Genomic DNA, 13,329 nt, shown 5'->3' on the forward strand with positions numbered 1-13,329 from the left:
TCCAGCCAGACGGCACCTCATTCTAGAATGATGCCATGACCATCCCACTGCCGGTCACCCTGGTTGTTTTAAGACAGAAGAATTGGTCAAGTGGGACTTTTGGTGGCCCTCCATGGGCACCTATATCCATAAATACGTAGAGGGTTGCGCCCTTTGTCAGCAAATGAAATCCGACACTCACCTGACAACCCCACCCTTGGTCCTCATCCCTTCTGCCGCCGTGGCTCCTTTCATACAGGTCTCTGTCAATCTGATCACTGATCTTCCCCCCTGCACCAGCTTTGATTCTGTGATGGTCGTGGTCGACCATGGCCTTATGAAGGGGGTAATTCTTATCCCTTGTACTAAAACCATCACTTCAGAAGGAGTTGCCAAGAAATTCTTCAAATATGTCTACCGACGGTTTGGCCTACATGAAAAAGTTATTTCTGATTGCGGGCCACAATTTGTATCTAAGTTCTTGTGAGCCCTCGCCAAGCTCTTGAAATACGACATAGCGGCATCCACCGCTTATCACCCTCAGACTGATGGACAGACCGAACGACTCAACCAGGAGCTCGAAACATACCTTCGAATCTACTGCCGTAATCACCCAGAAGATTGGGTTGAACACCTTCCAATGGTGGAATTTGTACACAACCACCGAAAACACGATTCCCGCAATGCATCACCTTTCTTCTTAATGATGGGCTATGAACCACAAGCCCTCCCTCATACTCTCCCTAACTCCACCATTCCCGCAGCAGAAGAAAGACTCCTCTCCCTCCAGAAATCCAGAGAAGAAGCCCTTTCGTGCCACAATCTTGCTATGCAACGAATGGCCGAATGAACTTTAAAGCAGAAGTACCACCTGTGGAAAGTAGGAGATAAGGTCTGGTTATCCAGGAAGAATCTAATCACTCAGCTACCATCGCGGAAACTTGCACCCAAATGATATGGCCCTTTCCCGATTACCGCCATTCTCTCTCCTATCACGTTCATGCTCCAGCTACCTCCACAGTGGAAAGTTCACCCCACATTCCACGCTTCTGAGTTATCGTCCTATCGCGAAACAGAGGTTCACAGGCCGAACTTCCATGATCCACCTCCTGACATCATTGATAATGAAGAAGAATATGAGATTGATGCGATCTTATCGCACAAAGGGATGGGTAAACGAAGACGCTATCTTGTATCCTGGAAAGGATATTCATCTGCCAGCAACAAGTGGATTCCAGAAGGAAATCTCACTAATGCTTCTGATATCCTCACCGCCTATAAGAAAGCTCATGGGCTATAGACTTTTTAAACAATGTCCCACATCGAACGACTACGCCTCTGTATCCTCCGCATCGAAGAACTCACCGCTGCCATGAACACCGTCGCTGAAGGAAATGCCCACCCATTGACACTCCTTGATTATCAAAACATTACCGCTGCCAACCTTGCCCAGCAAGCATCACCCCCTGCAACTTCCCCACCAGTTTCCGACTCTACCCTAACTCTTACCGATGACTCCGTCCTCACAGACTACTTCTCGGTCATTGACCAAGTAGAGACTAGCGCCCTGTTCGAATCTGCTATCACCTCCCAGCAATATGCTATAGAAATAGACCGTCTCCTTGGAGAGTGGGGAGCGATATCTAGCGGCCTCATCATCAGGATTATCAGAGACGCCAGTCTTATTGACCGAACCGCTGCCCTCCTTGATGATGAACGCCATAAGACCATTTTCCGCCATCTTCACATACGTATTCGCAATACTGTGATCCGTCTCCTGCCTGAAGAAACTAGAGACACTATCAGAGAAGCTATACATATTGTCACAGAGCGCATTGCCCTTGACCCCATCGCACGACCACCATCCCCTCATGTCGCCATTCCTGTACCACTGCCAGCTTCTACTACAACTACTGTGGATCATCAGGATGATAATATCCCTCCTATTACCGTACTTGACATACCAACTTCTCCATCTCCTGACCCTATCACGCATACCAGACGACGACTCCCACTCAAATGTAGATCCTCACGCCTCGCCACCAAACGAGCCACCTCCATCTCCCCCACTAAAACACCGCTCAAACGATCCAGGTCACCCTCTCCCCCAAATCAGTCCTCTTCCATCACAGTCGTAAAAACATCGCCAGTCAACAACGTCGTATGCCGTAACTGCCATGTCACTGGGCATCACCATAAGAACTGCCCTGTGTATTACTGCAGAGTTTGCAAGGAATATGCACCCGGCCATTTATCAGTCTTTTGTAGAGGGTTGAAGGGAGAAGTGGTCATTCCTTTAGTATGGACTGACGTAGGATTCTACGACACTCTTGCCCAATGGGAGATTGAGCAAGACACTATCGCCCATGGCACCGCAATGGCACAAACCACTATCACAGAAGAGCAGGATGATCTACTTTATTCCAACTATGACATGGACCCCGTCTACTGGGCTAATCAGGATAGTTGAAGTCAGCGACTTCATCCCTAAACGAGGGGTAATGTTACAATCGTGGTCACCCCCTATCTCTTTTTCCTCTTACTTGTGTATTACATCATGACCGCACCTCATTGTGCCATCATTAGACTAACTGCTTCCTATATCTGTATTACATCATGATCGCCACATGCCATCGCTAGATGACTCATTCCCTTATCTCTGACTCGACTGATGACGTGTATGTACCTTATCTCTGACTCGACTGATGACATATACGTACCTGCCCTAAAGTACTTACACCTATATAAATCTGGTCATGTACTTAGATAGACTTCACTTTAATCTACTAGGTCTTACCTGAACTATCCTTCGCTTAGGACCCCCAATCCTAAGTCATCTGATAACCGATATTCAAGCCAAAGACACTCTCTTCGACTTGTCTTAAGAACCTTACATTTGTAAGGATACAATCCGGCTTCAGGCGTGCTCTTATTGAGTACCTGTTGTCGCACCCATCCTAGTTCGCCATAACAACACCCAGATTGGGTTGAACCTAGGTGCATATCTTGACAGTATTTTCTCATCTGCTGGAGACCAGATTGTGCGATCTCAAAGCATGAAGTCATGTGTGCGCATGACCAATCGTGCTTTGAGATCACACATGTCAGTCCCTTGTCGTGACTATGAGAGTCGTTTCTAATAGAGATATTCAGACAAGTTCTACAAAGGTTTTTTGGGGGGGGGGTTCAGTTTTTGGATTGTGACTTCGGTGAGTGCAGCCATGTCTCCTAAGTACAGAATTAGCATCTCTGAAAGACCAGGCAGTTTTTGTGTGTGGTGCAAAGTGCGTGTCACATGACCTAGATGTGAACCGCTAAATGAGATAAAGAGATGTGTATTCTAAAGCTCCGAAGCAAGGGTACAGAGACAAGGGCATACAACACAGGTAAGAACTGAAAAACCATGAGTGTGAGGTAGCAGGAAGGTTTTGGCCAGAAACACAACCCTACCCATGACAAGCATAGCTCACATCGGTTGTGCATGGGGTAAAAATGACCCCCCAACTGAGGATGTGAGGAAAACAATACAATTAAAAGCTAAGTGATGACAGAATGTGTATGGAATACTACTGGTAATGATGGGAGCAAGAGCTCATTGAAGATTGTAACACTGATATATGAGAATCTGAAAGGGAAGAAGTGATGAACATAGGAAGAATTGAATCAATCTTGCACCAATATTTGAGGAAAGCTCTCGACTTCCATCTCCCTTGCATAGTGACTATATCTGGGGGTGTTCCTCTGAGAAGTAACTCAGTGGCTCTGTTAAGAACCATGTTGCTCAAAGGAGAGAGACTGACTCAGAGGGGCTTGGCCTCAGCTCATATGCTGTGCCCCTTACCCAAGTATGTGCCCTTCATTTCAGAGGGAGTCTGATGATGGTTGTTAAGAACCATGCTCAAAGGAGAGAGAGACTGACTCAGAGGGGCTTGGCCTCAGCTCATATGCTGTGCCCCTTACCCGAGTATGTGCCCTTCATTTCAGAGGAAGTCCAATGATGGTCCGACAAAGTCCAGAGGACTTCCAGAGGCTGACTACTCTGGTGGAGAGTGCAGGAGGACTTCCGGAGGAGTGCAGGAAACGTCTGGAGGAGTGCGGGAGAGTTCCGGAGGGATGCAGGAAATGCTCAGGAGAGTTCCTGCTGCAAGGTAATACTTCTACAGGAAAACAGGATGGAAGGATAGGAGGTCCGGAGGACAGGAGGTCCGGAGGTATGGAGGATGGACATGGAGGTATGGAGGATGGAATGTCCAAAGGTACGGAGGGCAGAACGTCTGAAGGACAGGATGCCCGGAGGTATGAGGGACAGGATATCCAGAGGTACAGAGGACAGGAGGTCTGGAGGTCCAGAAGGAATAGGGGCTACATCGGACTTTGTCCAATGTAGAAGCAAATGGAGGTAGACTACCCTAAGGTAGAGTTGGAGGGACAGGAAGTGGACCTAAGTCCAGAAAGGGGGTAAGTGCCGGAAAGGCAAGACTCTAGCTTAGGGAAGCAATCCCTAGACTTGGGACAGAGAAATAGGGGACAAATCCAGAGGTCCAGAATTCTGGCCTAGGGAGTCCATCCCTAGGCCTTATGGAAAAGGACAAGACTCAGATGGACTGAAGTCTGGAAGATGATTGGCAAGTAGAACAGGATCTAAGATGATATTCTGACTGAGGACTCTACTGTAGTTGTACAGGGGTTATATACTAGGCTATCTGAGAGGATCAGTAAGCAAAGGAGTAAGGCTATGTACGAGCATGTGGAAACACATTGGTAAGTAAGACGGAACATATGTAAATGAACTTGGAGATGAAACTAGTACAAGGATCAATCAGCAAGACGGAAACAGAGATAACCGAGAACCGGAAAGGTGGAGATGCCTAAATGGGGATAGGTGCAGGATCTCAGATAGAGGGCGGGAATAGGTCCGGAGATAGTACAGTTAATATCCGGAGGTCCAGAGATCTGGGGATCCGGAAGGCAGGGCGGAAACAGGACTGAGATATGTGAGGTGGTGGATGTAGTCCAGAATCCGAGAGGAGGTAAAGTCCGGATGTCTTGCTGGACAGAATGTGCATAGGGTGGACAGGATAGGGGATCCAGGAATGAGTTGGATATGGGGTCCGGAAACAGGTCCGGAAAGTGTGGGAATATGATGGGATCTATGTCTGGCATACAGGATATGACAATGGTCTGACAAAGTCTGGAGGACTTCCAGAGGCTGGCTACTCTGCTGGAGAGCGCTAGAGGACTTCCGGAGGAGTGCAGGAAATGTCCGGAGGAGCATGGGAGAGTTCCAGAGGAATGCAGGAAGTGCTCAGGAGAGTTCTCACTGCAAGGTAATACTTCTACAGGAAACCAGATGGAAGGATAGGAGGTCTGAAGGTCCGGAGGACAGGAGGATAGGAGGATAGGAGGATAGGAGGACAGGAGGACAGGAGGACAGGAGGACAGGATGACGGAGGACAGAAGGACAGGATGATGGAGGACAGAAGGACAGGAGGACAGGATGATGGAGGACAGAAGGACAGGAGGACAGAAGGACAGGAGGACAGGAGGACAGGATGATGGAGGACAGAAGGACAGGAGGACAGGAGGACAGGATGATGGAGGACAGAAGGACAGGAGGATAGGATGTCTGAGGGTTAGGAGGATGGAATGTCCAAAGGTATGGAGGGTGGAACATCTGAAGGACAGGATGCCTGGAGGTACGAGGGACAGGAGGTCTGGAGGTCCGGAAGGAATAGGGGCTACATCAGATGGAGTCTGATGTAGAAACAAACAGAGGTAGACTACCCTAAGGTAGAGTTGGAGAGACAGGGATTGGACCTAAGTCCGGAAAGAGGGTAAGTGCTGGAAAGGTGGAGCTCTGGCCTAGGGAATCAATCCCTAGGCCTGATGGGTAGGACAGACTTAGGTGGACCAAAGTACGAGAGAGGATTGGGCAAGTCTAAGTTGATATTCAAACTAAGGAACTACAGGAGTATCTACAGGGGTTATATACTGAACAATATCTGAGGGGATCAGTAAGCAAAGGAGCAAGGCTATGTATGAGCATGTGGAAACACATTAGTAAGTAAGTCAGAACATAAGTAAATAAACTTGGAGATGAGGACTCATACAAGGATCAATAAGCAAGACAGAACAAGAGGTAACCAAAAGCCGGAAGGCAGAGAATGCCTAAATGGGGATAGGCGCAGGATATCAGACAGAGGGTGGGAATAGGTCCAGAGTTAATATCTGGAGGTCCGGAGATCTGGGGATCCGGAAGACAAGGTGGATACAGGACCGGAATACAAGAAGGTGGATATAGTCTGGAATCCAAGATGAGGTGAAGTCCAGATGTCTTGCTGGATGGAGTGTGCATAGGGTGGACAGGATAGGGTTGTACAGATCAGGCTAGCAGTGAGGATCCAGAGGTCCAGAGCTCAGGGATAAATCTGGAACATAGTCGATCCTGCTGAGGTGTGGAGCACAGGGGATCTGGGAATAAGCTGGATATGAAGTGGGGTCTGGATGTAGGCTCGGAAGGCGTGGGAATATGATGGAACGTGGGTCTGGATTGTGGGATATGACACTGTGCCATGGTGCTCCATGCAAGTTGTGCCAGAAGTGTATACCTGCAAGCCAATTTTGAACAGTGGATCCAGCTACTTTCCCTGCCCAGGAGGCTATGAACGATATAAGAAGGTGATCAGGAGCCGGCATGCAAAGAGACTCAGGAATCCTCCTTGAATCACAGTACTGATGGAAGCACAAGAGACCAGAACCATAGTTCTCATGTGTCTTGACTTCAATTGAGATAAGCATCACATCAAGAAGTTTCAAGATGTCCCCATAGGGCAAGTGACCAAGAACAGAAGCATGGAATGAAGATGTATGAGGTGCTGACCAGAGGTGAACACGATTGCATGCAAGAACATGTGGTCAAAAAGAGGAATGATCAATGGTATTGTTTGTTTTTGCTTTTCATGGCTTAGGTGATTTGCAAGCAAGAGAGGGCAGGTCTCCTACCAAGGGTGGTCTTGCCAAGGCCTCCTTGAGTAGAACCAGACTTGCTGTGACATCAGCACCTGCTTATGTTGGTCTATGAGGCATGCTAGACATAATTGATGATGAAGGATTGGAGCTCCCCAGGGAGTGTGATTGACAGCAAATGAAGAACAGGTGGTCCAACCTCACCATGAGAGATCTTGTCACCTTGTTCCTTTCAGATTCGACATAAATGAGAGTGTGTGAGATGTTCAACACCATTGCCATAGACTCCACCCTGTGGATACACAAGTTAACTTGAAAATTGCAACTCCTTCTGTGCTGAAAGGCACCAATGATTCCCTGGTTATCTGAATGTATGAGTATGATGGTGTTGCACCAGCCAGAGTCAAAGAGGGTTCTCACTGTGAGCTCAACAGCAATGGCTTCAAGCCACCTAATGTCTCTGCCTTGACTCTTCCACCCTGTGCATAGCATCCATGCATTCCATTTGTCTCCCAAGGTGAGACCTATTCCCCAGTCTGTAGATCCATTGACCCACAGATCAAGATCTTGTGGGTCTCCCCTTGGGACAAGGGATTGAGGTAATGGTGTGTGGTTCAGAACATTTAGCCACCATTTGAGGTCTGAAACCATGGATGCATGTGGGAAGTGTGAAGCATGTTTTGAAGGGAACTCTGCTATGAAGGATGAGAGGTTGGTGAGGTAAGTGCACCCATGTGGGATTATGAAGGCAATGTGAGAAAGAGTTCTGTTCATACTCATGGCATCTTTGCACATCATGCATCTCCTGCTCAGTACAGAATCTAACAGCATGATGAATTTGTTTCAATACTTTTGATGTTTTGTATCAGGTAGCATGACTGTGTGCAGGATGAGGTCCCACAAGAAGCTGAGGTAGATGAAGATGTAAGCAAAGTCTGTACACTTCCTGGGGTACCAGGGCACCCCAAGTGGGCAAGACCCTTCATGTATCTGCTGAAGTCTGTGAGTGTAAATGAACAGTGAGCATGTCCCATTCTCTAGTGTCTCTCCACCTCCAGATGGGAACCTGAAGAATAAGTGGTCATCTACCCACTTTTGATGGGACCAAGGTCCATCCTGTGTAGAATGTCAACGGTCGCATCTGCAATGTTACCTTGGACTCCTCTGGCAGTGGAGAGTCCAAATGGGAAGATGTGATCAATGAAAAAGTTTCCATTGACTTTGATGATTAGAAAGCATTTGTGTGGTGGCCACACAGGAATGGTGTGATAGGCAGCTTCAATATCTAATGTTACTGCTTGAGTGCCCAGAGGTGCTGAAGCCACCTACAAGTGAAATGAGCAAATGATGAAGTGGGGTGAATTTTGAGTGAAATGACATCAGAGGTGGGAAGTGTGGGCAAAATGAAGTACCTGGCACTGAAATGGTAGGGTGAAGGCAAAAGAAGGAGTGAGGAAGGTCTTGTCTGAAGCAAGAAAGAATACAACACCCAAAGGCAAGGCAAGGTCAACATGTACAGCGAGGGGACCTGTTGGAAGTGCCAATGCAGAAGCCAAGGCAGGAGGGTCAAATACCCCCCCCACTCCCAATCAATGTTATGGGGTATGAACAAAGGCTAAAGCCAGAATGAAACAAATGAAGGCATAGAGGAACGAAGTCCTCAAGAACACTAACAGTGATCCTGCAGAGGGGTGGGAAGCACTGAATGAATGAAGGGCAAAAATGTACAATTTCAATGACTTGGGCAGCCATGCCCCATTCAGTCAGAAAATTGTCCAAGTCCAGGAAGCCATTGATGGAGAAACCATCAGTGTTGCAGTATGATAAGTCTCAGATGACTCTAAACTTTCCAGGTTCTCCAGATTTTTTGACAATGCCAAGGGGTGAGGATGTGAAGTGGCCTCCCAAAATATTTTGAACTTCAGCCTCAGAATGAGGGCCAGACATGTGGCCAAGGGCAACTTTGTCTTTGCAGTAGGAGCAAATAACATCAAGATGATCAAGAGCTGATTTGTGGTTATTTGGGGTGTAGGTTTTGGTAAGAGGCGGTGTGACAGTCAAGTTTTCCTTGGGCTTAGATTTACTTACTTTCATTACCTTTACCTACCCCCACTTTCTTTAGCTTATATAAGCATCACCTCTTACCTTTCACTCTTTACCTGTAGTCTAAGACTAGCAGTTTTATGATGATTTCTCTCCTCTCTGAGCTCAGAGTCTAGTACAGAAACCCTTGTGGGTCGAATAGCAGCTAGGTACAGCACTAAAGACCCAACATATTGGCCAGGTACTTTACCAAGTATCTAGCCAAGTTGTGTTACTCACAACTGGAGCCCACCGTGAGGGGGCCATTTGAAGCTGGAAGGCAGATCACTTAGGTCAAATGAAACCTGAGAGCTTTGTGCACTTGCAGACATCTCACAAGAAGACTTTTTCTACCTGGTACTTCAGAACATTGAAGAAGAAACCGAAGCGGGACCATCCAACTCACATACCTGTTCCTCTTCAGAAGCCTCTGTTATCTGGAACCTCGCTTCCAACTCACCCCTAACAGAACCAGAGTCTGAGAGGGAAGACACTCACTTCCCCAGATCATTCAACCATTCACTACCCCAAGTCCCATTCATTACTTTAGACACTCCATCCACTGAATCATCACTTACCCCTTTGAATCCTACCTGAGACCCATCACCTGAAAGGCAAAACCTGTTCACACCCACACCCTTCCTACCCATAACCACTTCCTCCCCATGTAGACATTTAGCCATGCTCCCACCTACTTTACCCAACCCCACATGCCATACCCCTTCAGCCCCACAAGGTCCTGCACCATCTCAAACCCCTATTGCACAACCCACAGCCATGACTACCCCATATAAAATGCCTCTCCAAGGAACCAATGTGGCACCCAAATTTGATGGAATGCCTGCATGGCTACTCCCATTTTTTGAGGACGTGGAACAACTGGCTGACTATGCTAATCTAGATCAGGAAAAGCGCACCAAGGCAGTGCTTTGATATGCACCTATCAGTGAATCAGAAACTTGGGCATGCAGGCCTGCTGTTACAGTTCTATCTTTTTCCTTTCACCTCTTCACTTATTCACAATCACTAATCATTCTCAGACATTCTATGACATTCTATCATACGATTCTCTTTTCTCTTTTCTGATTCACTATTTACTTTCCATCTCTGATTCATTTATTAAAGCTCTGCTTTAATTCCTTTATATATACTCTACCTTTTATGCTTGTATTCTTTAACTTGACCTACACAGACCAGGGCCTGCAATATACTGCTTAACTCGCACGACTCGTACATAGGTGTATGCTTTAGATCATTTGTTTCCATCTAGTCGTTCTTACGAATGCCGAGCATAACAAAAGGTCAAGTTTCTACTTTACCATGCAGTTCCCTAGAACTCGCACCCAGAACAGAACACCATACCACCGATTGCACCGACCCCTCCCAGTTTTACCTGGGATGAAGAAGAACAAGAGTTCTTCTGTGCAGATGCTGAAGGCACCAGATATTCCCTTGAACAGTGGGCAGCTTATTACGCTACTCTAGCCCCAAAGAACAAAGTTTGGAATTTCCACACCCAAACCTACAAACAATCAACCACTGCTACTATGCCTAAAGAGATCGGCAAAACCCCCGCACCCTTCAATGGCAATACCCGCCTTGCTCAGGGATGGATGCTTCAAGTCGAGGCATACCTAGATATGAATGATGAAGTATATGATAATGACAAGAAGAAGGTCATTTTCATGCTTAGCCTTATGACTAAAGGCGAAGCTGCCAAATGGGCTGAAGGCCAACTGAAAGCTGCTGTCACAGCAAAGTCTTATGGAACCTGGGAAGATTTCGCTAAACAATTCAAATCCACCTTCTTCCCTAAGAATGTTGAACAGACTGCGATTTGTCGCATTTCCTCCCTTAGACAAACCGGCAGTGTAGCTGCTTACACATCCTTATTCCGAACCATCCTCGCTGACACTGGCATCACTGAAGAAAACACAAAGATTATGTTCTTCAGGAACGGGCTTAAGCATGAGATAGTCTCTGCAATTTATGCCTTCGAAACAACCCCCACCACCATTGAGACGTGGCTAGAGAAAGCCTTAGATGTCGAGGTCTGAAGGACCTTAATAGCACCTCCATCCTATACCAAGGCAAAAGATCCTTATGCCATGGATATAGATAAAGTAGAAATAGATGAAGAAGACGGTGAGAAGAAGACTAGGAAGACCTATCTAACTCCTCAAGAACGGGAGCGTAGGCGCAAGGGCAGCCTTTGCTTCAAATGCGGCAAGAAAGGCTTAGCCGCAGACTGCCCTAACCATCCTACGGTTACGACCAGTACAAGAAAGGTAATCAAGGAATCATCTGACAACGATTACAAGGAATTTCAAGAATGGAAGGCATTTAAAGCATGCCAGATGAAGAAAGCCGGTAAGAAACTGGTTAAGAAGGAAGAAAGTAGCGATGAGGAGGATTTTGCCTAGGGGAGCCTGCCACAGTGTCAGAAACTCCCAGAATCGGACTAGTAGTACAATCTGTTGGCGATACTAATTCTATTCGTTTGCCTTTAACCATCAGATTGAAAAAGACTGAAAAAACCACCATAGCCACTGCTCTAATTGATTGCGGCACAGAAGGCAAATTTATCGATGACAAGTTCATACTCAAAGAAAACATTCACACACACAAACTTGAAACCCCAATACCTGTGCATAACGTAGATGGCACATTAAACAAAGCCAGAAGAATCACATGGTACTGTGAACTTTCATTTTTAATCAAAGATATCCCTATGTGGAAGCGATTCTTTGTAACCTCTCTAGGAGGAGAAGACACTATCCTGGGAATGACTTGGCTGAAGAAAGAAAACCCAGATATCGATTGGACTAGTCAAGAAGTCTGTTTAAGGGAGCATACCCTAAAGAAAGCAACCATTGAAGAAATTGAAGAAGATGAAGGCATCTTTTACGATGCTCTAGAAGAATTAGAAGATGAATGGGACCCTGCTAATGAAATGCTCCCACACCTTCTAGATCCCATCAATGACAATGATGATTTTTACACCTATATCCGGAAAACTGACAATATTTCACAGACACTTGCCCAAGATGCCGCCAAACCAAAGAAGACTTTTGAAGAACTCGTACCCGAAGAGTTCCAACAGTATAAAGATGTATTTGGTGATGTTGCTAACAGCACCCTCCCTCCAGAACGAAAATACGACCACAAGATCGACCTCAAAGAATCCTTCAAACCATGGAAATGTAAGATCTATCCGCTTAATGCCAAAGAAGACAAGGCGATGAACGATTTCATTGACAAACATCTAGCTAAAGGAACGATCATTCCTTCTGAATCTCCCCAATCATCTCCATTCTTCTTCGTCAGGAAGAAAGATGGTTCCCTCCAACCTTGCCAGGATTATTGCTACTTGAACAAACACACAGTTAAGAATAACTACCCTTTACTGCTAATCTCTGATCTTATAGATAAGCTAAAGGACACCAAGATCTTCACCAAGATGGACATTCGATGGGGATATAATAACGTATGTATGAGGAAATCTGATCAATGGAAGGCAGCCTTCACTACTTCCAGAGGACTTTTTGAACCCACAGTCATGTTCTTCAGAATGTGTAACTCGCCCACCACCTTCTAATCGATGATGAACGACTTGTTCAGAGATATGATTCAGGAAGGATGGATCATTATATACATGGATGGCATACTCATCTTTTCTAGAGACAAAGAAACTCATCGAATCCATACCCACAAAGTACTCCAATGACTTCACGACAACCTCCTCCACCTCAAACCCAAAAATTGCACCTTCAACACAACTGATATTGAATATCTCGGCATGATCATCAAACCCGGTTCTATTGCCATGGACCCCACCAAATTAAAAGGTATATCCAAATGGAAGACTCCCACGAAAGTGAAGGAAGTCCAATCATTCCTTGGATTTGCTAACTTTTACCAGCGTTTTATTGTCAACTACTCATCAATTGCTAGACCCCTAATCGACCTAACCAAGAAAGATGAAGAATTCTCTTGGACCCTAGAACATGAGGAAGCTTTCAATAAGCTGAAGTGTATCTTTACCTCCTCTCCCATTCTTCAAATTCCCAACAAGAACTCTCCCTTCACGATTGCCACTGACACCTCCCTATATGCCACTGGTGCAGTACTTCTCCAAAAGAATGATAATGGAGATTGGCTTCCTTGTTCTTTCTTATCTCAGTCATTTAACCCTGCTGAATGAAACTACCAGATCTATGATCAAGAATTATTTGCAATCATCCATGCTTTGAAAGCATGGAGACACTATCTCCTCAGATCTCCATTTCCTGTAATCATACA

General features: G+C 46.1%; 1 protein-coding gene across 1 annotated transcript; it reads right to left on the reverse strand.

The window, feature by feature from the left end:
• Nucleotides 1-6,549: 6,549 nt before the first annotated feature.
• On the reverse strand, nt 6,550-6,747 carry BJ212DRAFT_1221232 (uncharacterized protein; the record flags this gene model as incomplete). Its single annotated transcript, XM_041329385.1, has 1 exon — nt 6,550-6,747. A coding segment is annotated over one exon (198 nt), but the record flags the coding sequence as incomplete, so codon positions are not given.
• Between the last annotated feature and the right edge of the window lie 6,582 nt (nt 6,748-13,329).

This window comes from Suillus subaureus (genome assembly GCF_016647635.1).
Source record: "Suillus subaureus strain MN1 chromosome Unknown BJ212scaffold_10, whole genome shotgun sequence".
Classification (NCBI taxonomy): domain Eukaryota; kingdom Fungi; phylum Basidiomycota; class Agaricomycetes; order Boletales; family Suillaceae; genus Suillus; species Suillus subaureus.